Raw genomic sequence first — 27,673 nt, forward strand, 5'->3', positions numbered from 1 at the left:
GAAGAAAAATCTCTAAACTTTGTGGCTGCAGAGCAGCATCTGCCAGACATCTGCTACCATCTCAAAACAATCCCAAGCATCTCAACAGGTTGCAACTCCCCAGCTGTTTCCAGCACCCTGATGCATACATGCTGTACATGGATGGCTCCCGAAAGATGGCAGTGATCAGGGTTCAGTTCCCTTCTGCTTAGGGCAAACCAACTAATAATAATAATGTTAAAATATAACACAATTGAGACCCGCAAACATTTTTTTCCTCCTCCAGGAAACACGGTGTGAATTTTGTGGCTTACACTTCAAGCTTTCCAAGGAGGGAGACTCCCAAACCCCCACTATCCTTTTACCCTGAGAGATGCTCTGATCTACTGCCATGCAGATGCAGTCTACATGGAAGTACTGCAAAATGCAACGTGATGCTGCAACCAAGTCATCTTGCTTCCAGAGCAATCTCTTTCCTCACCATACTCTACTTGCTGAAGTTTTGCCCTCAAAATGTCTGTTGGGTAAGATTCAAGAAACTCTCTCCAGCCTATTTTGTTCAAATAATTCCTTGGCTCTGCTGCTGCTTGTGCTATTTGCAGCTCCTTTCACAGCACTTCCAGCTCATGATGAAGTCATTTACAAAGTAAGATCCTCCAGGGTAAAGGCTCCCTCCAAATTCTAAACAGCCAAAGAATTTGGATAAATAATCAAACCAAATCTTGGCTGCTCAGATTCAGATGTTTACTTATCACCCTCACTCAAGATTACATGCAAGCAGGATTAAAGAAGAGCCAATTAATTCAAAGTGAGAAAGAAGTTATCAATATGGTTAAAAGAAAACCCAAAAACAAGAACACACCTTGATCCAGCATGTTGCTACTGGTATGTACGCGTCATTCAAATGAGACATATTAATCACAGAATACCTGCCTGAAAGTCAAGTGTTTTCTACTCATTGTTTCAGCAGCAGATCTTGGGAGGAAAGTTGCAACTGCATGTGCAACAAAGTTTCCAAAATACTATGAACTCTGTGCTTATCTGAAATGCAAAATAAAAACCAAACCAGAGCCTGATCCTCTAAGCATGGCAGATAATAAGCAGTAAGTGGGCCTGCATACCTGGGAGACTGGCAGCATACTGCTCTTAAATTACAGAAGCACTACTCTGGAAGATGATCAGTATCTTCTCAGACATGTCCATGCTTTCAGTGAGGTCTTCAAAGCTCCCATAATTGTAATACTCAAGTGGAGGTAATTTGCTTAAGCCCCAAACACCCATTTGCTTGCTTCTGAACTGGCAGGAACAGGAGTGAGAACAGAAACACAAGAAGATATGCCCTTCCAGGGCCCCATTTATTAACTGAATACAAAAATAAGATCATTTAAGTGCAGAGGCACAGTAATCCACTCTGTTGTGAAAAGATATCTTAGGTTAGCAGTAAAAAGGGTTTACAATACCTTGTAAACAGACCTCTTTACAAGCAAGAAGCACACTGAAATATGACATACACTGGATTAAAAGTTTCCTGTTGCAACAGTACTCCACATTTCTTATCTGGCCATATGGGAGCACTTCACAAAAAAGGTGACAGCATCCTTTGCTCTGTTTTCTGAAGAGCACATGTGAAACAAATGAAACACAAGGAACTTGCACTGTAAACACTGAAGAAGCACTACAGCATTTTCAGAGCATGATAGCTTACCCCTTGTCAGATTTGTTTTGCAATGAAAAATAATGGCCAAAGCTATTGTGCATTATGAAATGTTAAAAATTATTCCTCTTTTATGTTTCTACAGCAACCTTATGCACAGTTGAATAAAAAATATTTTTTCCCTTAATACAGTACATGGCATTTCTCCTCAATTGCACTGGAAGTAAATTTGGAAGCACTTTCAGTTTGTGTTACAGGCAAAGAGGTAAGAAAAACAAGTCAGGCAGACTCTGCATCTCCTTTCCATCTCTCTGCCCACTGTATTATCCCCACCCCTTCACATCTCTGAGTCCACATACATTCCATTGATCAGGTAATCCACTTGTGTGTAATCTTTCTTCTTGTAGCTCTCATAAGCCTGCATGAGGAAAAGAACTATAACAGTTATGAAAAAAAACGTACCAACTAAAAGCACTGCAAGAAGCGAACTTTTATCCACTAAGTACTGAGTCAGGGGCTCAGCAGCAATGAGAAGATACTCATTGTCTTTGTCCTGAGTTTCTGTGAGGCCCGAAGCTGTTGTTTTGGGTGCATCTGTAGGAGCCATGGCTGTTGAAGAAATGTCAGATGTTGACTTTATCCCATGCCCTATTGTAGTTGCTACTGTAGAAGCTGTAGTTAAAACTATGGCACCTCTTGTAGAGCCCAGAAGAGAAGTTGATTCTCTCAAGGATGTTGTGGCTGTACTTGCTTCTGACTTTAGGTCTGGCAATGTACTGACAGGCAGTGGATTTGCAGAGGGAGAATTCTCCAAGGGGATGAGTGCCATGGCATGAGTGGAAGCAGTGGAAGGTGTTCTTGCATCCTGCAGGATGAGGGTGGTCAATGTCTTCAGGTCACCTTCAGCAGTGGTGGGGCTATTAGAGTGGGGAGCATTGGTGGGGCTACTAGAGTGGGGAGCATTGGTAGTGGTGGTGGTAGCTGGGTTAGATTGCTCTGTTTGAGTAACTGCTTTAGAAATAACAGCGAGGGGAGCAGAAGTAGAAGCAGGGGACAATACTGAGACAGAGCTACTACTCCCCAATTTTTGGCTGGTGGTCACATTCTGGGCAACATGGCTGGAAGTGGAAGCAGAGATGTTACTAGAAATGGGAGAAAAGGCAGTGGATGCCATGGCTTTAGTAACTGTATTAGAAGTTCCAGGGGCCTTTGAGGCTTTGGCAGTTTCTAAAGTGGTAGTGAAGACAGTTGCATTTGTGATGTTTGTTGTTACGGCTCTGGCAGTGGCATCACTGCTTGCAATTGATTTTTCTGTATGGATTGTGTCATCTCCATTCTTAACCTCAAGCAAATGCCTCAAATGAATCTTGCGAGCCTGAGCAGTTGAGGAAAACAGGTTTTCTACACTGTATCGGTCAACCTCTGCATTCAGCATCCTCTCCTTTTTCTGTGGATAGCTTTGGTGGGGAAACAGGACTGTTTTCCATTTCTCGCTGACAATTTCTTAAAAAAGACAAAACCAATGAGTTTTGTAAGAATAAAACTCTCAAGCTCAAATCTAAACTCAACCCCCCAACACGCAATCCAGAACATATATTCTGCAGTAGACATAGTACAACTGGAAAAAAAAATCACCCCTGAAGTCAGCAAGAACATGAAAACTCAGACTCCCCCCAACTTTATTGCACATAATCTCTTTGAAGGTTTTTTGGTTTGGTTCAGGTTTTTTACCACAGACCTCTAGTATCTGCCCAACCAGGGAATTAATTTTACAAAAGCGGAGTAACCAAGCAGAGAGCTACAATGCAAAAGCACATTATCCACAGGAACAGCGTTCCAACTGCCAGCTCCTGAGAAGACAACTCATGCTTTCAAAGTTACACATTATCGACAAAGTCTTTGTGCTTAGATTCTCTCAAAACTGAGCAGAAATTTCCACTTACACCTCCTTACATCAGGATAATTTCTTCACAACTAGTGACCTAGATTTATATTGACATAAACCCCATCTGCTTATCACAGGGCTGGTGGGAATGTTGCAGACAAAACTTTGCCAATCCAAAGGAACCACGAACAAACTCTTTTTTAAACTTGGGTACAGTGATGTGTTGAAACATAACTTTAGAAGGTTGATTCCCCAATTATGAATAAGCTCCATTTTTGTTATTGTATCACTTAATTAAAACTCAATACCCTGGCACTGGAAAGTCACCATGAGCAATTGCTGCTCTAATTATAGAAGCAGCATGTTGACTCTGGAACAAAATCCTGGCAATCTCAGAAAAAACAATGCCAATGCATTTTCCTTTCTCTGAAAAAAATATAAACACATATGTTATGACTTTATTTTCACAAAGACAGTGTGTGGCATGCAAATGGTTTGAATGAATGATGTCTTCAACATGGAGATAAACTGTTACTCAGTAACAGTTGCACAAGTTATTCAAAGACACATCCCGCACATGCAGGTGCCGGAGTCCTTAGGTCATAGTTATTCCAGTGAACTGTACCTACAGATTATCCTGCAGGTATTTCACAACCCATCTCCCTCAGCTGAAAGCCTATCAAGGTCTAAATAGATATTTAAAACAAAAGAACCAGGATCCTGGATTCACCAGGATCCTGAAACGTGGCTTTACCCTCAAGCAGGTCTTTGATGTCTTGTTCCCCAGCATTCTGGCACACGCTCAGCTGGTGACACTGCAGGAGGATGCAATGGTTCTGGTAGGGCACAGACCAATTACAGTGACGGTTTCCTGAAAAGAGCAGAGAAAATGCATTGCTACACACAATACACTGAACATGCTGCTTCGTAGCTTTAATTAAAAAATTAAATAGAAAACCAAAACACCAAACTAAAACAAAAAACTCCAAAAAACCCACAACAACAAAACAAACAAACAAAAACCCACAGAAAAAAAACACCCCAAACCATCCAATATCTAGAAGGTCTGACCTTAAAGGAACCTGACTCACCCTTAGGGAAAATAACAGGAAAGCAGCTGCAGCCAACCTACCTGCTTTTCTTCTGGTACCATCATCTCCTAAAAACAGCACTCACTCGCCCAAGCAAGGACAAAACGTGCACTACAGTTTGTTCCCATGTAAATACTAGCATTCCTCTAGATGTCTTAATGAGGCAAAGAAATAATAAATGAGCCAAAACTTAGGAGACATCAATCTCATCACTCACAGGAGACAGCTCTTATGTCAGTGCTTGGAGTTAACATGGAAATTTACTCTTCATTCATTGAACAATGATACCATTAGCCATGGGAACCATCATAGAGGCTGTCTTTTAGAAAGTCAAATCCCAACACAAGGTAAATAAACTCATCACAGCAACAACTCTCTTTCCTGGCATCCCTTTGAACTCACCAACTTCTTTCTACATGTCTACATACACATAACCAAGCTTTGAGGGAAGGAACAAATCTCCTCCAAGAAATGTTGAAGAGACATTTTAAACACTGCCCAGTTTTGGGTTCTCTAGGTTACAAGAGTGGTATTGACATACTGGAGTGAGTCCGAGGGAGACTACTAGATGTCTGTGGGGCTGAAGCAGGTGATTTACAGGAAATCCAAACTCAACATCAAGGCAAAAAGTTGATTTCCACCACAAGGGCACTCAAATATTGGCCTGAGGGCCAGAGAGGTCTCTCCAACAGGTCTTAGACAGATCTGTTGAATTTGGACTAGAGAATTTCAAAAGGTCCCTTCCTGCTGTGGTAGCTGCACCACTTCTCAGAGTAACTAATGTTATGTCAGCAAAGGTAAAAAGTACATCTACAGAGGAGTGCTCAACCAGCTAGGAATGTTATTTTTCCACTTCTCCAAGCAATGTAGCTATGAAGACATCTCTCTGTGCTACCCTGGCCTACAACTCTTCCGTTTCTCTTCTGGAAAGGCAGCTGATGACACCTTTTCTACCCTTACCAAGACATCGGAAGGTTAAGATTACACGTGCACAGTGTTTAGAGACTCTCACTGCAACAGACAAACATGCAGCGCTACACGCCCTAAAGTGTCAGCACAGTCAGCGTGAATGTGTCATCTGCCAAAAGTTTACCACCTAAAAAAACAGAACCTGGAGTTTTCATCACAGCTCTGGTGCCTTGGGAGACAAACTCACTCTTATTTTATTTCCTAAATAAAACAATTTATAAAGGTACTTTCTTTCCACTATGAAGCTTATGTCTCATGTTTAAACTAAGGGTTTTAAACCACTGGGCATTAAAAATGGATCTTTACCAGGTTCCTAACAACTGAATGTCAGATATTCATCCACCCAAGCCAAGGTCTCATCTTCTCCACAACATCACCACCTGTTTTAGGTGCTACAAGCTTGCACATGTGGCTAGGTAGGATTGGGACCTTCATAAGGACAACTCAAACTCATTTAGAAGTTTAATGCTTTATAAAGACATCTCAGGGGTATTGAGCAGAAGGCTTTCATCTCGCCAGATTTATTAACCCTGTGCTTGGTTGCAGGATGCACGTGGCTTCTTCTAAGGCAGAAAACACACACATAAATACCAGGGAGCAAAGACAGCTCGTTCCAGCACAGCTGTCTACACAGCTGTTTACTTGCAAACATCTGGCAGCACAGAACAATCATCCTACAATTCAAGCGACCTAACACTGTTTGCACGCTATCAGTGCACACCAAGAGCACATGCATACTGTTTCTTATAGAAGCTAGAAGGGCCCTGGGAAACAGTTGTTCTGGATTCAATTTAAACAAAGCTATCAAAAGTTACTTAGCACTACAGTGCTGCACAGAGAAGCCATAACTGCAAAAGGCTGTAAGCAACTGGAATTAACAAAGTTGACAAGGGAGCTGTTGAAACCTTCAAGGAACAGAAAACACAGGTGGAATTCCATCTAAGGGACAAGAACCTCACCTGAAGCACCTGGGCCTTGACAAGCCTGTCTGCAGTATTTTTTAGTTGTAAGCCTGTTTATTTGCACTATATGGACTCCTCTCCCTTTCATGACAGAAAAACTGTGTTCAGATATGCAGAAGGAAATCAATAGAAAGAACACAAGGGCAGTCCACATCTTCAGGGTTGGCTTTTACAGATAGGCTTCTCTTCCCACAAGCAATTCTTTCTTATGTCAACTTCAGATCCACTGCAATATACCTATTAAAAAAACCAAACAAAAAATGACATTTTATATTCCTATCAGTAGACACAGAAAAAAAATGTACAAAAGGCAGGCAAGTACCATTACACACTACAAACAAGCACAGGGGCAGAGGCAGGAAGAGTAAAGACCATTCCCAAATTCACAGAGAGGCTCTTTCTTTGGAAAAGGTACTCTGCTCTTCTTCCCTCAGGCCCCAATGGAGAACAGCTTAAGTCAAAGGCCATGTGTACAAAGTCAATCTTAAAGCCCACAAGCATATGACAGAACTGACATGATGCCTTTCGACTCATTATGGGGCCCTTAATGTTGTTCCCAAGCTCAGCAGAAGGCCTTTCACTGGCTTGAATAGACTGATAATATGGGGACCCGTAGTCCTGGCCCTGCCGTTATACCAAGTCAGTCAAAACCATGCAACTGAGGTTGATTTCTGCTTTTTCCTGCTCATTGCAAAAAGCTAAAGGAAGCTTTGATTGAAAACAACCAAATCTCACTATCTCAGGTCTTCCATTACACAGACATATCAGTAGTTATGAAGATTCACACCCATAGCCCACAGTAAGCCTTCATTTCGCCACATAATATAGTAGACAATGTCTTTCCTTCATTATCAATGCACACGAGTCTCTGTCCCAATTGAGGGGCTTTCACCCTTGAAGTCACTGAAGCAACTCACACTGATATCAGAGCAGATCATAGGCTTCTATCTGGATTTATCCCCTTTTTCTGAGGTTTTTTAAAGCTCTTTATGAGCCTCCAAACAGTTCAGCCTGAACCAGACCAATTTTAAGTCTATGCCCTAAGTAATTTTCAAGGGCAACTCTCTTCTTCTTAACTGAAGCAAGCTTTAGTCCTCATCCTGAAGTTATGAAATGTCCCAGCTTTCAAAAGGTGTTGAGATTCAACTTTGTGTGACATCTCCAAGATGTGTGTGATGACTGCAAAGGCAGCTCTCACACAGAATGAGCAGCATGTGTGAATGGTATAAATATAGTGAAGAACATCTAACAGCCATCAGTAGCACACAAGACCCTGATTTAGCCATCCATGCAGCCTGAGCTCTCAACTCCAGTCCCAACTACACTTACGAATTTAAGAATTCAACTAAGAGCTTTTTCTTCTCCAACAAAGCCTAAGGCAACATTTATTAGCTTTGAGTCACAGATTGCATGGTATGATGCCTCATACCATGAAACTTTTGTTTAGAATTTTTCCTTCTTCTATATACTGAAGCCCCCCAAAGGGCAACAGTTTTAGGTTCAAAATAACCCTGTGTGAAAAGGGGTGAAATACAAACAGCTGCCTTAAGCTTTGGAGAGGACACACAATATACTGGTCCACATTGGACTGTCAAAGAGACAAAGATGGTGACAAAACTCAATGCTAAAATGCAGTGCCTCAAATTCAGCTTTCCTAGTCACCCTACAAATTCCACAAGGAACTCAAGAGTCTCCTTCTGCCTACTTAATCCAGCAAAAAGAGTTATTTTACCTGTTGAAAATAGATGGAGCATTTTTATATCTTCTGCTTTCCCAGAAAGCAGGGAACTCCAAATTGACTGGCCTGTAGGGTACTTGCACTGCTGATCTTAGCTCATGCACCCTTGTTCAGCCTTCTGCCCAGAGCAAGTGTGCACAGCACCCACGCTCACTTCGTGCAGGCAGGTTTCTCAGTGCAGCCAAAGGTTCATGCCTGTGTGATTGCACCTGGCAGCTGGAAATATTTCCAAGTTTTACCTGACAACAGAAGTTTCGGCAGGGAAAGGCAGCTCAGCAGCCCCATCTAGCCCTGTGTACCAGAGACTATGCCTGATGTCCAGCCAGCACCAGCTTCACCAGTCTCTCTCCATTTCATATTATACATGCACAGCACAGATTAACTCTGCTCATTCCTTATCACTTGCTCTTCCAAGTGCACCTCAGCAGGAGTTGAAAGAACCAGCACAGGAGAGGAGATGACCTGTGCAATACACAAATACAGCCTTTGCAACATGCTACACTGGCATTGGCTGCTCAGGAAAGCAGCCCTACGTTTTTGTCAGGGAATTGGGAATATTAATTTGTGTTATTCAGCCAAGCTAATGTCAATACTTTTCCCACTGTTCCAAATTACAAGGCACTTCTGCAAGTTTGCCTTGGCCTGTAGCATGCTCTTGCTGTCACTTTTAGCATATATTGTAGATTAACAATTGAAAACTGCAGCTGACAAGACTGGTAGCAAGGGGGAAAGCAAGGGAAGACATGAAACACTCCGCCCACAAGAGATTTTCCTAGAACACGCAGATCCTTATTGCTAACAGAAAGTAAAAATTTCCTGTAAGCTCCAAATCCTTCAAGTTAAGGGAAGTGAATTGGGTTCCCTCACAGACACTGTAGATACCCTGCCTCAGAGCACCGTTTGTCAACTTGCACTCCCACCACATCATGCCAAAATAAGTGCAGTTTTTGCAAACTTCACCAGTCACAGGCAGAGATTCAGAAAGCAATATTTGACCCACAGAAAAAGAAGAAAAAATATACATCATTAATAGTAAATTTTACCTTTTAAAGAGTGCAGCTTATATTGGCTGTCCCTTTTCAAGGTAAAGGGTTTGTAAGAAACATTATTTTATAGCCTAAGAAGTGACCCTGAGAATGAATTGCCTGTGCAATATAACATGCATATACTGTTTTAAATAAGCTAGTAAAGAATAACAGCAATGAGAACAAACACTAAACACTTATTAAAGGACTTTTTTCCTACCTTTACTAATAATTCTGTAGTTATATTAACCACCCTCAAAGAATAAACATCTTCCATTGCATTTTGACACTGCACATAAAGCAGCATTCTACCTCTGAATAAGCACTATAATTATTATAATAGTTAAAATCTCAGTATTTTAGGACAAATAAATCTGAACCAACCCAAGAATTACATATATTTCTAAGATCAAATGTTGATCCTGCTCAGTGTCTGGAAGCTGTTGCACTAACATAGCTATCTGTCCCCCATGTAAAGAGATGTTTTGTATCCTCAATCACCTTAATTCACTAGAAGTCCTTTCCATCATGGCTGATTGTGGTTCCACTTGACTGCGACAACTCCAGAGAAAAGGAAAACCTCAGTAAAAGACGCATCTCTTCCTAAATGCCTGGCAACTTTTCTGGATTAGGACAGCACTGGTTTAGCCAAGCTTGTACACAAGAGATTTGTCTCTCCTTCCCCTCTCACTAGACATGGTCTCCTCAGAAGCCAACTGATAATATCTCCCCTAAGGCAGTCAATAGAAAATTACATTGAAATGTAATGTAAAACACTTTTCAGTGCTCTTTAGCCAGTTATAAAAATCCCTTTACAGATTACAGAGTGAGTGTGTGAATTAAAAAACACAATGCAAAGACCATAAGTATGTCAGACAAGCAAATAGCTCATTTCCAAGCCCAGCAACGGGATAACCAGATGCAGTCATACCTTAATGCAGTACAGATGACACTTGGGATGCTGAATTAAATATTAGAGCCTAATATTAAATATTATATTACATATAATATAATGTTTAACATTATATATTAATATATCAATAAATAGATTAATAAACATTTAATATATTTATTCATATATTAATGTATATTTAAATATTATATTATTAAATATTAGAAGGTGGGGGGTTTTTTGGCCTTTTCCACATTAGCTAATCCCATATATCCAGAACAAGAGTTACAATTATACAGATCACTTTTCATGACTTAACAACTGCCTTTTATTATTACAAGCAAGAAGCTGTATTTCTGCCTTCCCATCATACTTTCCAGCCAGTCCCATATGGCTCCAACTGTAGTCAGATACCCCACTAAACACCCACCCCACACACCTAAATCCCAGAACAGCACTAACTAAACTTTCTCCAAATTGTGTTGATCCCCACAAGAAATCACCCTCTGTCTGGACAATATGATGGAAGAGATGGATGCTACCGTGCCTATCAGAAGTAATTTTGAGAAATTGGGGCAAAATTCATGCTTTTAGGATTATCTTCTTCACCTGTAGAGCACCCCCAAGGAAATTAGAAGTCAAACCAAGCCACAAAAGACAGCAACAAATAAAATGTGGAAAAAGACTACACTCTGAAAAATCAAAGTTCACCTTTGTCATCTGTGGCTATAATTTCACAGAGAACAAACAGAATAACTTTGAGTCAACAACTGAATGACTGATGACTTTGCAATGTACACACATATTCAGAGGGCACTGCCTGCTGGGTTTCAGAAAAGTTCCTCCCTTCTTGCTGATCTCACAGTGCGCAAGCCAAGGAATTTGTACAAATAAAAAAAATCAGAGTATTATTTCAAAGAACAATGATTGGGGTGGTGTTCCAAGAGCAGAGAGAAGCCTTTGGAAGGTAAACCCCTTGCCTCCATGCCCTCCCAGCCAGACTCAGTTGTTGCTGATTAAGCAGCTGCAAGGTCCACGCATGGACTGCACCAGGGTGAAAAGAGAGATACAGAACTAGACCAAAAAAAAAGTCAAGAAGGAGTGTGGGTGTTAGAGATCACAGGTACCAAGTGTGCAAAGCAAATCATTTAGGACAACACATGCTCTTCTGTGCTGTCATCAAAGAGCCAGTAGACACTGCCTCAAAATTCATTCCTATAAGTGTGCATGAATGAGGTATGAAATAAGGCAAAGAGTAGCAAAGAAATGTTTAGCTTCAGTATAATGACAGAGCTGGGAAAACAAGGGTGGAACAGCTTTTGCAGACAACAATGGTCCTTTCCCATCAAACTGAGAAGACATAAGGCCTGTTTCCCACTTGCATTTGCTGCAAAACACTTATGTGTTGTCAGCCCTCTAAACAAGTGCTCTATTTCTCTCTTTAGAAAAACAAGATTCAACAAGATTTTGCCAAGGGAAGACAAATTCATCTCATTTTGTAAATCAAGGCAAGAAGATGGGAGATAGGGAATTTGCACTGTAATCTCAAGAAGCATTTCACTTACCAAGCCTCTCTCCAAGACTCAGGATGCGCACGTAGATAGGCCTGGAGACAGAAGGGGCAGCACCAAGGCACATGAGGCTGACCCAACATCAACTGAGCATGACCAGAGAAAGTTACTTGATTCTCTGAACAGCAACTTTAGAGCCATTAAGTTTCTTTGGCTCCCCAAGAAAGTTATTGAAAAGCAGTTTCTGCAACATGTCACTTGCTATTAACAATGAAGAATGATCAGATTGTGAAGAAAGAAGCATTGCAGATTACAGGAGAGAAAATGCATTGCTAGGTCTCTGGTCTGGACACAGTTCCTTTGACTTCCCAAGGTATCCACACAGTGTAAAGTATTTCCATTTACTCAGAAAACCAGGATACAATAGTCAAAGGTCCATTTTTTGCCCCAATACTGGTTCTCCATGCCCCTACCATTTCCAGTTTTGAGGGAAAATGTGCCTAGAAATCCTGAATCTTATCTCATGGATACACTGGCCAGGCTAGAATGCTGACCAATCAATTGGAGCTAATAAACACCTAGGGCTAACACAAGTGCAGCAGAGCATTAGAGGCTGACCTGCCTCAACAGCAGGACACAGTTACACATGCTCAGAAAGGCAATTCAGAGAAAAAACATTGCCAGCTCAGGTCCAGAAGTACATCATTTATATTCCTTCTCCTATACTGTTCTTCAAAGTGTAACACAGCAAAGCTGACCATGTATTACAGAAAAGCTGGCACATCCCTCCACATTAGCAACACATTCCTCACTGCAGCAGGCAGAATAGGTTTGGTCTGCTGCTGCCTTTTCTCCCAACAGAAGTCATAAAAAAGATTTTAAAAATCCTACAAAGCCAAAAAGGCTACACAAATTGCATTACACTATACTGCATTAAGAACAACAGCCCAATAAGAAAAATCACTTTAATTAGGCAGCAATAAAGTTATACATCTTCTTCTCCCCTAAATATAAACCACTTCCTTCAGTTTGTAGTGTAGTCTCCACGTATGGTTGAATCTCCCATCAATCTGCATGACACACACTCCACAGGAAAGGTCACTGCAACACCTACAGCAGCATCTACAAGTTTCATGGAATGAGCCTGCTTCTCACCCCAGCCCACTAGCAAGGAGGCTGGGGGTGCACAGGAAGTCAGGGGGGATACACCCAGGACAGCCGATGCCAACTGACCAAAGGGATATTCCAGACCATGTGGCATCACACTCAGCATATAAAGCTGGGGAGAAGGAAGGGAGGGATGTCTGCCTTCCCAAGTCCCAGCTACACATGATGTAGCCCTGCTTTCCTGGGGATGTTGAACACCTACCTGCCCATGGAAAGTGGTGAATGAATTCCTTGGTTTGCTTTGGTTGTACACCCAGCTTTTGTTTTTCCTACTAAACTCTATCTCAGTCCAAGAGTTTTCTCACTTTTACCCTTCCAAATATGTCCCCCATTCCACCATGTGGGATTGAGCAAGTAGCTCTGTGGGGCTGAGTTCCCAGCTGGAGTTAAACCCCAACAGGCACATTTATCTGCACTGGGGTTTACAGGTGCTTTTTCTTAGTTAGTTTTGTTTCAAGTATTACCATCTTCACCCACTTCCATCTTTCTTTGATTCAGTTCCCCACCTGTATTCCTCTGTCAGGATACAAGGCAGATAGATTATATAGCTGAGGACAGTCCACTATTGAGGCTTCATGGCCACCACACTTTGCCTCCAAGGAAATAAATGTTAGAGCCTAAAACTCCAAAATCATCATCAACCATCCATCAATCTTTTCTTACCCATATTAATGCCACATGCAGCCACTGCAGTGCTGAGAAATATCACTCAGCAGGACACTTTTCCTTGAAAAATAATCAGACAACTATTTGATCTATGAAACTCTGCCTTGATTTGAAATATCTGAAACAATCTAGTTTTAATATACAGAAAAGTGAACTGCCAAAGACTAACTGCATAAAGCTGTGAGTGAGCAATAAATCCGTCAACAAAAATACCTCCAAGCAATAAAAACGTGTACTATGGCTCAACTGTAACCTTCCCCAGTCTGATCTGAACCCGAAGCTGATAGCAAATTTACAGACATGGTGTTGTCTCATGGAAACTGGAGATCAAATGCAGGGCATTTCATACTATGTGTTTCAAATTAAGCAGCTTTCAACAAGACCCTCAAAGGAACCATCCAGTGGTTCACACATGAACTCTGCAGCCATTGAGCTACTACAGACCAAAGTTGATCAAGAAGGGTAAAAGGCAAACTCATGATTTTGGTTTAAGTGCATGCAGAATCAGGCACTCTGCAGCAAGAGTGGCTCATGCTTGCTGACAGATGGCATTAGAAGCTGGAACCAGCACAGTGCACATGCACAGGAATAAATTGTGCCTGCGGTGCTATTAAATTCAAATTGTCAAGTCTGCAGCTAACAGACACTTAAACAAGCAGCAACTTCAGCTTGAAGGTACAAGTAACCAAGTATTACTTTTGGAGCAAGTAAAACTGCCAATGTGTTGAAGTTTGGCCAGCCACCTACCCACCTCCTGCCCTGCAGAATTTTACCACAGTCAGCAAATTCCTGGCAAGACAGATCAAGTTAAATTTCACTGAAATACCATCCTTCACTCCAGACATTTCTGAGAAATCATTATGTTCCACTGCAGGTTCATGTAGGTGTAACACTAAATGTAGGCCCATAGAAACAGAGGAGACATCTCCATCCAGAACACAAGGTTCTGCAACTTCGCTCAGGAATTTAAGCCTGTGCACGGCTTTCAGCAGGTACCTTATGCTACAAAAGCATCAGGCAATACTGTGGGGAGCTCAGAAACTAAAAAAAAAGTTCAGACAGTCTGGAAACAGCTAAAACATGGTCCCAGTGCAATGACTGAAAGGGAACTCCTGCTCAGCACTAAAAGAACTGGAAGAAAGGAAAGCATTTTTGGTTATTTCTTCTCTTTGCAAGGAAGTAAGATCTTCATGCATATCCTGGAATATGGAGAATAAATACAAATTAAAAGAAAATAAAAATCAAAAGATATGTGCCTCCACCTCCCCATATCCTCACAAGCAAAGCAACCTGAAGTCTACTAGATTACAGAAGTTTCTTCTTAAGTGAACAATTCAGGTTAAAAAACAAAGGTAGCTTCATAAGGAACATCACCCAGGTAAGATGCAGCAAAAAGACACTACAGCTTATCACAATACAATATGATACTGGGGAGCTTTTCACTATACATAAAGCACAATACACGACACAAACCAACATATTCTTCCTAAAGTCCTCAAGCCAGGAATACATTTATAGTGATACCAAACCAAGTTTGTTGGCATGTGCCTCCCTGCTTTGTGATTTTGACAGCTTGAAAAGCGTGGAAATCACAGGGCAGGGTGGGTGGGGAAGCTTAGCCAAGTCTATTTCTTCTAGCAAAGAAAGAACCAAATGCAATACCAGCTTTCCTAATGCTTGCTGGCCTTCTCTGTGGTAGGTTCTTCTCGGCCAGGAAGTCTTCACCAACCTGAATTTAAAGCTGTGGGTTATCAGAACCTAGAAGAAAAACATCTTTCCCTTTCCTTACTTCTATGGATGCCCATGGCTCCCCTGGGAGCACCTGCAGAAGTGCCCAGCTCTTGGGTATCTTGTCTCCTACATGGCAGCAGGGCAGCAGCTATGCTCTCCTGCTTCCTTGTAGGTTCCCTCTCTTCATTTTCAGAGGAACTCGTTGGAGTTTTGAGTCTTGATGCCCAAATATAGATTAGTAAGTCAAAGTAAAATAAGCTTGGTTTGAGCTACTCAAAGCTTTTCCAGTAAAATGTCTTTGTACCAAAGAGCCCCTCATTCATGGAAGAGGGACTGCACAGGCAGCAGCAGGTTCTGAACCTTTCTGAGCTTGATATAGAAAGTCTATCTGTCTGACACTGCTGCTGAGGACTCCAAAACTATTCTATGGGGCTAGCTGAACATCAAGGGCACCTACAGGCAGTCAGAAGGGCATCTCACCAAGAAAAATTACAACTACCACAACATCAATTTAACTTTTACCGAAGACATGGAAGTGAAAAATGTTTTGTACTTTACTGGACAGATGGGGACCGAATACGGGTATTTTCTGAAGCCCCCTCAGATGCCTTTGTGTTTATCTCAGTCAATTTCTGCTTAGCAGTACAGCAACAGAACATGGAAAAGAAACAAAGCTGAAACCATTCTCTCTTTCAGATTGTAACACCTGAACTCAAAAGAAAAGCAAGAGGCTATTGTTAATTCTCTAAAAGTTGTGACCTAAAAGCAGCAGCACAGACTGGACATATTATAAACTTCTGGCTACTGATTTTATGCCAAAGATGCTCTGATCCTGTCATGAGAGGAACAGTGAATTAAAAAAGTCAAACTACCAATAAGATAAGCCCACCCTGGTTCAAAAATGAGCTCAGCATATCTAGGTCAAGATACTGCCTGAGGCTGTCCAAACTCAGACAACAAAAACAAGAATAAGGACAAACATGGGAAAGCCACACTACTGCTTGCTTCTGAAGAGTGTCTTGAAGACTTCAGCTCCAACGTAACTTAGTACAAACCTGTCTGATCCCACAGCATCACAGCAGAACACTGTTACAGGCCAGGAACCAACAGGTGGAACAGACATCAGATACAAAACACAGAACTTGCCAAAAATGAAGTAATTCACACTTGAATTAACATGCACTCCTGCCTATGAAACCACAAAATTGTTTCAAATTGTTTACAGTCAGTCTCCACAAGCTTGGAGTGAGAAAAGGAGATAAATGCAGAAGAGTGAGAACCCAAGTGGCCAGCACTGATATACTTAAAGAAAGTCTAGGATCCTCAGAACTAGACATCAGACTAACAAGTCCAGTTTGAAGGATGAAGAGTCTTATCAGCTGGTTGTAGGGGCCTTACACCTCTAAACCCACCCGTCCTCTCATCTGCTCTTGCTCCTGTTCAACTGTAACGAAGCAGCAGTAAATCCCACTAGTAAACTGCATCATTTTAGAGCCAGGTACATAAACACAAGGTGAAGTGGCACCAATTCTGCTTTCCTCAAAAGCTGCAATTAGCAGTAAACCAAGAACTGCTTATAGCAGCAGAGTCATCCATACAGAAGGACAGGAATCTCTGGCATTGTAACTGTCAAATAATAGGAAGTGTATTTGCTTCTTAAAATCATCCAGAAACTTGAAAGTTTCCAAAAGTAATCAGAGAAAAGTCCAGAGATATTTTTATGTGACTGCATGGGTCAGGGGACCAGTAGTCTTCTCTTCAGGTCCTCTCTCTGTTTTGGGTCAGTTTAGAACCAGCATCTTCTTGGGACCTGACAGAAAAGGGTCCTTTGTGGAAGGCTGTGATCATCCTGGTAAGAAGCTGGAAGACCAACTTCCCAAGTTGGTTCTGGTAAATCTAATGACAATGTTCACTTCCAATAAGCCAAAAACCAAAGAGGCAGAGAAGGTTAGTTACCCTAGCCTTAAAGTATGGTTGGGCACAAGGTACCCTTGTAAGGCAATATGAAGGAAGATTTCAACTAAGGCCAGGTTTTCACCTTCTAAATAAACAATCAGTGGGCATCAGGCTTCAGCAGTATGAAGCCACCAACTTTCAAACACAAATAAACAAGAAAAAGAAACAAGACTTCCACTGGATATTGGGCAGCAACCTTCATCTCTTTCACCTCTCCTTTGTAATGCCAAAGTTTTGGGGTTGGGTTTTTTTTTGGTTTTTTTTGCTTTGGTTTTTTTTTTTGTTTGTGTTGTTGTTGTTGCTGTTGTTGTTCTTTTGTTTTTCTCACAAGCTCTGAAACATATCTTTAAAAGACATACTTTGGCCCCGCACACAGAAATCTGTCTTTAGGCTTATAACGGAAGAGCCAACAGAGCAAATCACAATCTAGCAAGGACTAAGTTTTACAAAACCTGTCTCAGTACTACAAAAGGGTTTATTTACTTAGAACAGAGAAAAGTCTTGTCATACGACTGTACAGAAGAATCAGCTTCAACCAGCACACTGTGACGGTGCCTCTCTGACAGTACAAGTTCTGAGTGAGCTACTTGCCTTGTTATCTAGCATGATTAGCCTGCAACTAAAGCTTATTGATAGCTTTAGGGACCATCAATGAAACACTTGCACAACCTGTTGTTCTTGGCTATAGTACACTGACGCATTTAGGAAAAGCATGAGACAACCTGAAAGCACAGCTGTAAGCCTTACGATCCTGTATCAGACACCTTTTCATGTGCAGTACCCAAATTATTACCCTAACGTCACCAACCATGAGAAGTTTAGAAGGCAGAGTGCAGATTGTGTTCAGGTGAACCACCATGGAGAAGAAAGACTCTCCATCAGAGAGGCTCTCCTCCAGGTCCAGGGTCCCAGTTCAGAGCAATAATTCCATGATACACAGGGAGCATGAGCTTCAGCCAGGCAAGGAGACATCTTCTCCGCCAACTACATCTCAAGTAATGTAAGCACCTGCAGCAGGGTTCAAGAAAGCTACTGTCACAGTAGCTGACACTTTAAATTCACCAATTTTCCTGAGAGCCTGGCTGTAACCCAGCAGACAAGTACTTTCAGTTTTCCTTGCAAGTGTGGAAAAATTAAAGGCTTCCTCTGCCCTAGAAAACAATGCTTCTGTCTCCACCAGCTTCCCAATAAAATCCAGCTTCTGTCTCGGCATTCAGCTGCTCCAGCATCTGAACCACTTTACAGGAGAGCACTTTCACTTCAATGCCTGAAATTGTAGCACAAGGTAAATCTGCTCAAGCAGGTAACAGAGCCAAAAAACTACTGCAGTGAGGATCAGGTGTTCTCACTATGTGTTGAGGGGTTTGGGGGTTGGTTTTGTTTGCTTTTTTTTTTCCATGACAGCCACCTGAAGAGGAATTAACATGTCACATCTTGCTTAGCAAATCCTCCAGCACCTACAAGCCACAATAGAAAACTCTCTACCTGTACAGATGCATATTAACATCTACAACATCAAACAATCTCTAGCCATTTAAACTGCACGCCCACCATTTCAGTCTTTGCTTTTTAAAGTGCTTCCCTCCAGCAATAACTTTTCTGGAGATGAGAGCAAAATACTGAAATAAATTTTTACACATATTTACAAATTCTCTCCTTCATCCAGACATCTTTCATGCAGATGAATTGCTGTATGAAATCCAGTGTTACAGCTGTACATTCACAGGATGGCACTCATATCTTGCTCAGAAACAACTGTAAATGTGAACGCTTGAGTCAGCTGTGCATCACAATTTTAGAGTATGTATTTTAACTCCAGAAGAGACCTCTGCAGGTGTAATCTTATTGATATACTGCAAACAAATTTGTTGCAAGTCATGCAATAACTTAAGAGCTCATTCAGTAGAAGGGTTTGCAGTTTTCAGTCAGTTCCCAAGGGAGAGCTTGCCTACTCCACAGTTTGCATTACATCTGTTTCCACTTTCAGAGGGGTCAAGGACCAAGTTCAGAACATACCACCCAGAAAGAACAGCTTAGCAATATTGCCAAAACCTGTAGGAAAAAAAAAGTGCAACCAAAACCCACAACCCTGCAATCTCACCAGCAGTTTCTGTTTATATTTTATATTGAAACTCTTTTATTCAGATGAGTATGAAGATGGTTTATCAGCACCAGAAATCCACTTCTGCTACTTCACTGTACATATTCCAGTGCATCAACACACATCCAGCTTCTACACATTACAAGATTTTCAAAGCCTAGAAATACTTGCTCTCTTTGCAATGGACAGAAAAGCATCAAACAGGAATCTATGAATATACAGGTCCAGCAAAAGCTGTTTGCTAAATAGAAACAAACATAACTTCCTGCTTTTGCTTATCAAGTCAGCTGGTAACAAAAGACACCTGCACTGCAGCTCAGCCCAGGCCACATGCTTCTTAAACTCAAGCAGCAAGTGGCCCTGAAGAACATTATCGGCTGTTTCCACATCAGCGTATCTGTCTTTGGCAGTAATTCTTCAAACACTCACAAAGCACATGTTTAACTTCATGTGTGAGAGTAAGTCTAGAAGAACTAGTGGAACCTGTGACCTGCATAAAATTGAATTATGTAACCACTGACAGGCTCATGACATTGCATTCCCTTGCTGGCTTCACCACCCAAAATGTGCCCACTAGAGTCATGTCTACCTTAGACATTGTTAGTGACGCATTTCAGGACAGCACATATCTATTCATCTCAGAGATGGCCATTACAGCCAGAACATTTCTATAACACAAATATTAACTGCTGGCAAACCCTTAAAGAAACACCCATCATAGATGAAAATATAATTCCTGCCTCAGCAATGTGTACTTGCAGCCCAGAAAGCAACTGTATCCTTGGCTGCATCAAAAGCAGCATGGCCAGCAGGTGGAGGGAGGTGATTCTGGCCCTCTACTCTGCTCTTGTGAGACCTCACCTGGAATACTGCATCCGGCACCTCTCCTATGAAGACAGGTTAAGAGAGTTGGCATTGCTTGGTCTGGAGAAGAGAAGGCTCCAGGGAGACCTCATTCTGGTCTTTCACTACTTAAAAGGGGCTTATAAAAAAAAGAGGAAGAGTGACTTTTTACAGGGGCAGATAGATAATGACAGGACAAGGAGAGATTTAGATTAGATGTTAGGAAGAAATTCTGTGCTGTGACAGTGGTGAGGCACTGGCACAGTATGCTCAGAAAAGTTGTGGATGCTGCAGCCCTGGAAGTGTTCAAGGCCAGGTTGGATGGGGACCTGAGCAACCTAGTCCAGTGGGTGGCATCCCTGCTCATGGTAGAGGGATTTTGAACTAGATGACCTTTAAGGTCCCTTGAAACCTAACCATTTGATGATTCTATGATCAAGGGAATAAATACTCTTTGCTTGGACATGGAGAATTTCACAGTATCACTAGGCATTTCTCACCCATCAGAAACTTCCTTCCTTAGCCCCCTTAACAAGTCAATTTCTTGTTTATCATATCGAAAAAGGAATAGAAAGCTTTTTTCCACTATGTTCTCCTTTTTAAATTAGATACAGGAATTTAAATCTACTTGCTACTGCCAGCAAGACAACACAGTGATGACGTAAAGTTTCATCAAAAGGACTGATGGTATAAAGGAGCTTTGCTAAGTCAAAAACATCAGCCCAACCTTTGCAAAGACCCCCGCCCGTAACACAACAGGGCATCAGTTCAAAAGAGCAGAGTAGAGGTCAGATAGACCAACCCTCCCTTATCTCATAGGTGTGAGATGACTGAGTCATTTGTGTATAGTTATAGAACTAGTCAGAGCTGGAAATGAAAATCAAGTCTCTCGAAATCCAGCTTATTACATAAATACAAGACAGTTCACTCTTTCTATGAAAGCATATGCTTATTAAGTGTGTCATTCAGAGCATCTCAGGATTATCCAAAAATACCTGCTGTGGAGTCTGTCTTTGCTGAAGGAGAAGTGGAAGAGGAGTGCTCCTATAACAAAAATCACATACAAATCAAAACAATCAATATTGATATTCAGGGCATGGTGTATATTGAGAAATGAGGAAATTAAGAGGTAACACAAATGCATGAAGTAGCCTTCTCTCCAATTAACCACTTGCTTCATCTTAGATCCCACATATTCCCTTCCACTAGTTGGCATTCATAACACTTCTACTTTTATTTCCTGTTCTTCAGTTTATTCCCAGTTCATGAGCAGGGATTAATTTTGCCCTCACCCATCTGCACATGCTCAGTTCTTGCTGACTGATATAAAATTTCTGTCTACTAATTGACTTGTTTTACAACAGTTTCAAATTCATTCAAAGGGAGCAAAAGTAAAAATAATGGTTTTGAGTGTAGAAACTTACCATGCAAACACTTGTAACTGTTTTCTTGCTGTCAGGAATTATTACGCCTTTAGGGGAAGCAAAAGCCAATAAAAGCCTGGATACAGTAGGACGACAGCTGAAAGCATAGGAAAAAAGTATAAACTGTTATTATATGCAACCAGAGACACATTTCTCTGAGACTGTTAAAGCATTTTCACAAAGAGGTGGAAGAGCAGAAAGGTTTATCCTTTAATACAGAGAAACCAAACATAAAAAAGATAGAGGAGAAGACTCGCAAAAGAACATGCTTAATCCTATTAAATTTAATGAGATTTCATCCTGGTCTCCACACACAAGTTGTGCTAGGAGTTTAACTTAAGTGGATTTGAAACCAGATTTAGTTAAAGTGCTGCAAAGTCTTCCCAAGCCAAACAAATATAAATCCAACACAAATACACATGTAAAATTCAATGCAAATTTTATCAAGTCACTCCCCTCCACCTCCTTTTTTTTTTTAAAACAAATCTGAAACCAGGACACATCAGAAGTATATGCTCAAGTGTTTTGCTGGACTATTGCATAAGCAGTTTTCCAGGCCTGGCACCAAGTCAGAGTCAGACAGGGCCCAGGGAAGGCAATCCCAATGCTCTCCTGGACAGTCATTGCTAGCAGAAGCAGTGGTGGTTGTGAAGATGACTTTCTGAACATCTCAAAACTAATAAAAGGCTCTTGTACACAGACAACCTCTCCTTCCCTCTTTGTGTTCTTAGGGAATAACAGAGGTAGCTGTGGGGGCTTGGACACTCCATAGCCACATTTAGTTGTCCTTTAGAGGACACAAGCCAACTGAGACTGCCCAAGCTAAGACGACAGGAGCTGTGGCCATGAACAGCACAAAACTGTAACCTGTACTGACTATGCAGACCTAACTTACTGCTCAAATGGAGGACCACCTGGTTGCTCAAGCAGAGTACAAATGGATTGTGGTCCTGTCGCATGCACTGGGGGACACTCCAGCTGGCTACAAATAAACAAGTACCCAAATCCCTGGCTCTCTGCCCTCTGTTCCTTTCTTCATACCACATTGTCCTACAAGGAAAAAAACAAACAAACAAGTGCCCAGTGTGCTTTCCAAACAGTTGACAAGCTATCATGTGAAATGGGAGGAAAAGATGTGATGGAGAATCCAGATCCACACACTGTCATTCCAGAGATCTCACATTCTGCCAAGTGAGTTTGAAGGCCAGCTTTTACACCATAGCAATTCAGCCACTGGTGACAGCATTTCAGTCTCATCCTGTTCAACAACACTGCACAGCACCAGCTTGGTGTCAGTGCAGTAGCACACCCACCTCTCAGCACTGAAACCCAAGATCTGATCCTTCAGGCTGTGCCTAGAACAGCAAAGAAAAATAAAATGAGCAAAGGCAACAGAAGACTGTCAGAAGTTTTGCACCTATGCTGATGGACATTCAAAACTGCCCTGAGGAAATCTCATTCCAGTGAAATCACAGTAACAGCAAAGCTGAGCCCTCAGCTAAATGCTTCTCTACACACCAGCAAGGAAATCATGTTGGTTCCACTGTGCATTAAAACCCACTGCTCCAGTTCTTTCCACTTGCCTTTGTTGGATAAGTAATTCACAGGAACATGCTGCAATGTCAATGCAGACATTCCCTGAAGAAGGGGGTCCCCATATCATACTGGAGATAAGCTGTCCCTTCCTGAATGAATTGCTGTACCACAGGCACCCTGGGCACCTTACCTACATAATGACTGTCTTGTTAGCAGTCAAAAACTGGAGGAGATGTGAACAACATTTCCAAAGTCCACAACTGGTCCTGTCTGCACCAAATTTCAGCATTGTTGCTGTACCTGCAGTGCCAGCAGCACCCTTAGACAGCTGTGAATTCACAAACCCCACAGACTGCTCCAAGTCTAAGTCACAGAAAGAGAACCAGAAATGACTGGAAGAGCAAATGTGTTAAATGCTTGCTACCATCAAGCAGGAAAGGGTCCAGTCACAGTTTAGTTCACAGGACTTCTTGGCTTCTCAGTCAACAAAGTCAACAGCCCTCTGGGGGAGCCCTTTCTGCACTCGGACACATTGGGAATCATTGACAGGAGGGCTATGACAAATGATTACACGCGCAGGATAGGCTGGAAGCTGGGAAGGGAAACAACCTTGCTGAGCCAGAGCATACAGTGTCAGATGGCATCCAGCAACAGCACACATAGCAGGGACATTGCCCTCACAATCCTTCTAAGGGCAAAAGGAAAAAAAAAACAATGATCTTCTAGGCCAGCTCCGGGTGCAGCTTAAGCCATAGAGGTTCATCCAACAATTACAGTGTTTGGCAGGGGGTAGAAAGGGTATCTCATCTACCACACAAATGAACTTTGTATCAGCTGTGTACATAAGGACAAACACCTCCTTCATAAAGGCATCTCATCTCAATTTAAACAATTAAAAGGGCAAACAGCCAGCTGGTGTGGATTGTCTTAGCTCTGCAAGGGAGTTGTAGCAACGCACAGCAGCTGAGCATCTGTGTGCAAGTGTCAGTGAACTGACTGCTTGTTCTCCCAGCTTTCCCAGTGCATAATTGCTTTTGGTACTAGAAATTTGTATCAAACATACAACAACAATTAAAAAGGCAAGGATAAATCTAAAACATACTGCATTAGCAGTGCCTGAATATGCTTATATGTGGCATCCAGAGATGAGAGTAGAAACAGGTCAAAGCAGAAGGATTTGAGCATGGCTGTACAGCACAGGCACACAGGAGATGTACATCTCCATATGGAGAGGAGAGCTGCAAGGAAATGCATGTGCGTGACATCCAGCCATCCCCACCACTGCTCTGAGCCATAGGCCCAGCATCACTCAGAACATGCACAGCAGCCAGGATGAAGCAGACACCGCAATACACCTGGCTGGTGTGTACGCAGCAGTGCAGCAAGTTCTTTCCTCCTACATCTACATTTCCCCAGTTTTTCACTGAAAATATGCTGGCATAAACTCTTGCTGAACTTGCTTAATGGCACTTTCAGCTTATAAAACTGTGTTCAAGTGTGGATGATGGGACAACTAGCACATACTCAGTTAATATTATGTATCAGAGCATGGGGAAACATCAGCAGAACTGTATACTAAAGCTTCATGGAGAAAATTTTTATCCATGTCTTTAAAAAAAAGGGGCAAGAAACTCTACCCAAACAAATCAGTTCTTCACATTTCTTCAAGCAAAGCTTTGGACATTTCCAACGTGCACTGCTTTAAACAAACATCTCCATTCCTTAATGTCCCTGCAATATTTTCCCTTAAAACTGTACTCAATAACATACAACTGAAAAAGTCTGCTTGTACATTTCTAAGTAGTTCATTAGTAGTTCAAAGTTAGTACAGTAGCTAACCCTGTAATCCAGGGTATGCATTCTGACATTTTAGATACATTATCAGGCCTTCAGCACTGACATTTTTCACCACCACAGCTTGAAATTTTGCTTGCAAATTACTCCCATAGCTTTCAAAAAGTCTGTGTCAAGAGACTTTCCTTAGAAGGCAGAGGCTTCAGGTTGTATGGATGTGCCAACTAGAATTTCAATAGCAGATAACCAGATGAAAAGTCTGTTTTCTGGCAGATGCGTTTATAAATCCAGCAGGGAATTCACAATTTAAACAAAAAATAAAGATGTTCTAACCAACATGTTAAGAGGCATGTAGTCTGGAACTTCTCCCAGAAAAGTACTAAAGCAATACATGTGTGTATACATATGTTATATAAATAAACCTACAACCAAGCAGCAAACATGCACAGCACATGCACTAATCTACTACAGACATGAAAGCTAATAAAAATAGATTTATTCTAAACTACCCATTACCATATCATGGGCTGCATTAACCTTCACAGCAGTGGTTGATTATAATAGATAGATTGGATTAATACAAAAATACACGCACTTTTGAGAAACACTTAATCAACACGCATCTTATAGTCTAGTTTTCAAAGTTACTGTTCAATCACAAACCCTTTAAGGTATAAAGGGCACCAAATGCTCACTATGAGCGAGTTTATCTCATTCATCAATGCTGCATTGCAATTTAGCTTAAGGTGGAAACGATCAGTATTTCTTGCATTTGTTCCTCCAGCAAGCAGTCAGCTAACTCACTTTATCAGGAAACAGGAGTGGTGTTGCATGACCAAGCCTGGCAGGGATTCAGTCAGCTAACATCAAGGCACTTTACTCGACAGGATCCTGTGACAGTTTTCTTTACCAATCCTAGAAAACAAAGTTTGGAAGGCAGAGGAAAAAGTTAAAGGATTTGCTGAATCCACTGGAATACGACCTACTGTGATAGGATATCTCCACAGGATGTTGTACTTGAGACCTTGGTCAAAGAGCAGTATATATTCTTCCTACCATTCCAGCTGACACCTTGTTAACATTGCCCAAGGTACAGTCAGACCTCCTGAAAACCTTTACTTAAGGTAGGAAAATATGTAAAAATTTCAGTACAATCCCACACAAAGCAGGATGCCATTTACAGGGGTAACCCCAACTGCACAAACTCAATGTTATTTATTCAGGCACACGATGTATTTACGTATCAGTGATGCCACGCATAAGGGTAGCGTCTCCTACGGACACCGCATCTCTGAGGTGGTCCATAGGGCCTAAAAATGTTGCGCTCGGGCAGTGAGTTACTTGCTGAGTCAATCACCTCTCTCCCTCGCAAGGAAGCGCAGTTTTCCCCGCTCCCTCCTGCCCAGGAACAAAACCACCTACAGGCACCCGCACGCCGCAGGGGAGCAGAGCCACCTCCCCGCCACTGCTGCGGGGGGGCCGCAACTTCTCCGAAAATGTATTCTCAACTCCTGGGACAAATTTACTTCCAACTTACGTGGCAGTTCGTGGGAGCGGGTGCCGAGCTCCTGTTCTTCCCCGGGACGCGACTACTTGCCGCCGAACCCCCGTCCGCTCGGCGTCCCGCCCGGGGACCCCCGGCACCGCCGCCCGCCCCGCCCCGCCCCAGGCCCAGGGCGAGCCACCGCCCGCCAGCAACTCACGACGTGGCAGAGTCCGGCGGAGGACGCGGCCGCGGGGCGGGAGAGGCGCTCAGCCGGCGCGGCCCCGCGGGCACGGAATGGCAGGGAAAGCTCCGGGAGCCCCACGGCCCCGCCACATGCCACGGACACGCCCCGCCCCTGACACGCCCCTCCCCGCCCATTGGCCCGCCCGGGACTCGCCCCGCCCTCGCCCGCCCGGCCACGCCCCTCTGCCCACCCCTCCCGGGAAGGCCCCGGAAGCGCCGGGGGCAGAGGGCGGCCCCGCCCGCGGAAGTGCCGCAATACCCCCCTGTGTGTCATTGCGCTGCAGTTACTGGGGTTAAGTTACCCTGAACCTCCTCGAAGCCACTGCCCAGTCCAGTGCAACTGGACAGAACAGAGAATATATAACTAAGCGTTCATGGGCTGAGATAAAGAACCGAGAGATATCACTTAACAATCACCATCACAGGCAAAACAGACTGAAAGTAGGGATATTCATTAAATAAATTACTAGCAGAAGCAGGGCAAGAGAATGAAAAGTAAATCGTGAAAACACCTTTCCCCCCTGCTCCTTCCAAGCTCTTCTCTTCCCCGCATCAGCGCAGGGAGCAGGGAATGCTGGTGAGCAGCGCAGGGAGCAGGGACCCTCCGCTCCAGCCTGGAGCACCTCCTGTCCCTTCCTCGGCACTGACCTCGGTGCCTGGCATTGGTCACGCATTCTCACTGCTCTTCTCTGGCTGCAGTTTTCATCTGCACAACAACTGGATTTTTTCCTTCTTAAATATGTTATCACAGAGGCATTGCTATCATTCCTTATGGGCTCAGCCTGGGCTAGCCGGGACTTCATTCTGGAGCCATCTGGCATTGGCTCTACTGAATATGGAGGAAGCTTCTGGCACCTTCTCACAGAAGCCATCCCTGTAGCCCCCTCGCTGGCCACAGAAACCCAATACAAGTGACCACAGCATTGTTTAAGTAGAGAATGTTCAGAATTAAATATTGAATCAAATACCAGAAATTAGCTCCTTGTTGTTCTGCTGGTTTTACTGTTGCTGCCCATACTA

The 27,673-nt window shown here is 42.6% G+C and overlaps 1 protein-coding gene across 5 annotated transcripts; it reads right to left on the reverse strand.

The window, feature by feature from the left end:
* Positions 1–1,303: 1,303 nt before the first annotated feature.
* Positions 1,304–26,751, reverse strand: C6H11orf24 (chromosome 6 C11orf24 homolog). 5 transcript variants are annotated; one of them, XM_071559472.1, is made up of 7 exons: positions 26,628–26,751; positions 25,729–25,839; positions 22,908–22,949; positions 21,595–21,691; positions 21,166–21,214; positions 4,273–4,389; positions 1,304–3,136 (listed from the first exon to the last, which is right to left on the reverse strand). In XM_071559472.1, the coding sequence occupies exons 2-7, from the start codon at positions 25,755–25,757 to the stop codon at positions 1,971–1,973; spliced, it is 1,500 nt and encodes a 499-aa protein (XP_071415573.1). In that variant the 5' UTR covers positions 25,758–25,839; positions 26,628–26,751; the 3' UTR covers positions 1,304–1,970. The 5 variants fall into 5 exon arrangements, with proteins under 5 accessions (XP_071415573.1, XP_071415572.1, XP_071415574.1 ...); XM_071559471.1 differs by having other exon boundaries at positions 26,462–26,751; XM_071559473.1 differs by lacking the exon at positions 22,908–22,949 and having other exon boundaries at positions 26,462–26,751.
* Between the last annotated feature and the right edge of the window lie 922 nt (positions 26,752–27,673).

The sequence above is a fragment of the Pithys albifrons genome, chromosome 6 (genome assembly GCF_047495875.1).
Source record: "Pithys albifrons albifrons isolate INPA30051 chromosome 6, PitAlb_v1, whole genome shotgun sequence".
Lineage (NCBI taxonomy): Eukaryota > Metazoa > Chordata > Aves > Passeriformes > Thamnophilidae > Pithys > Pithys albifrons.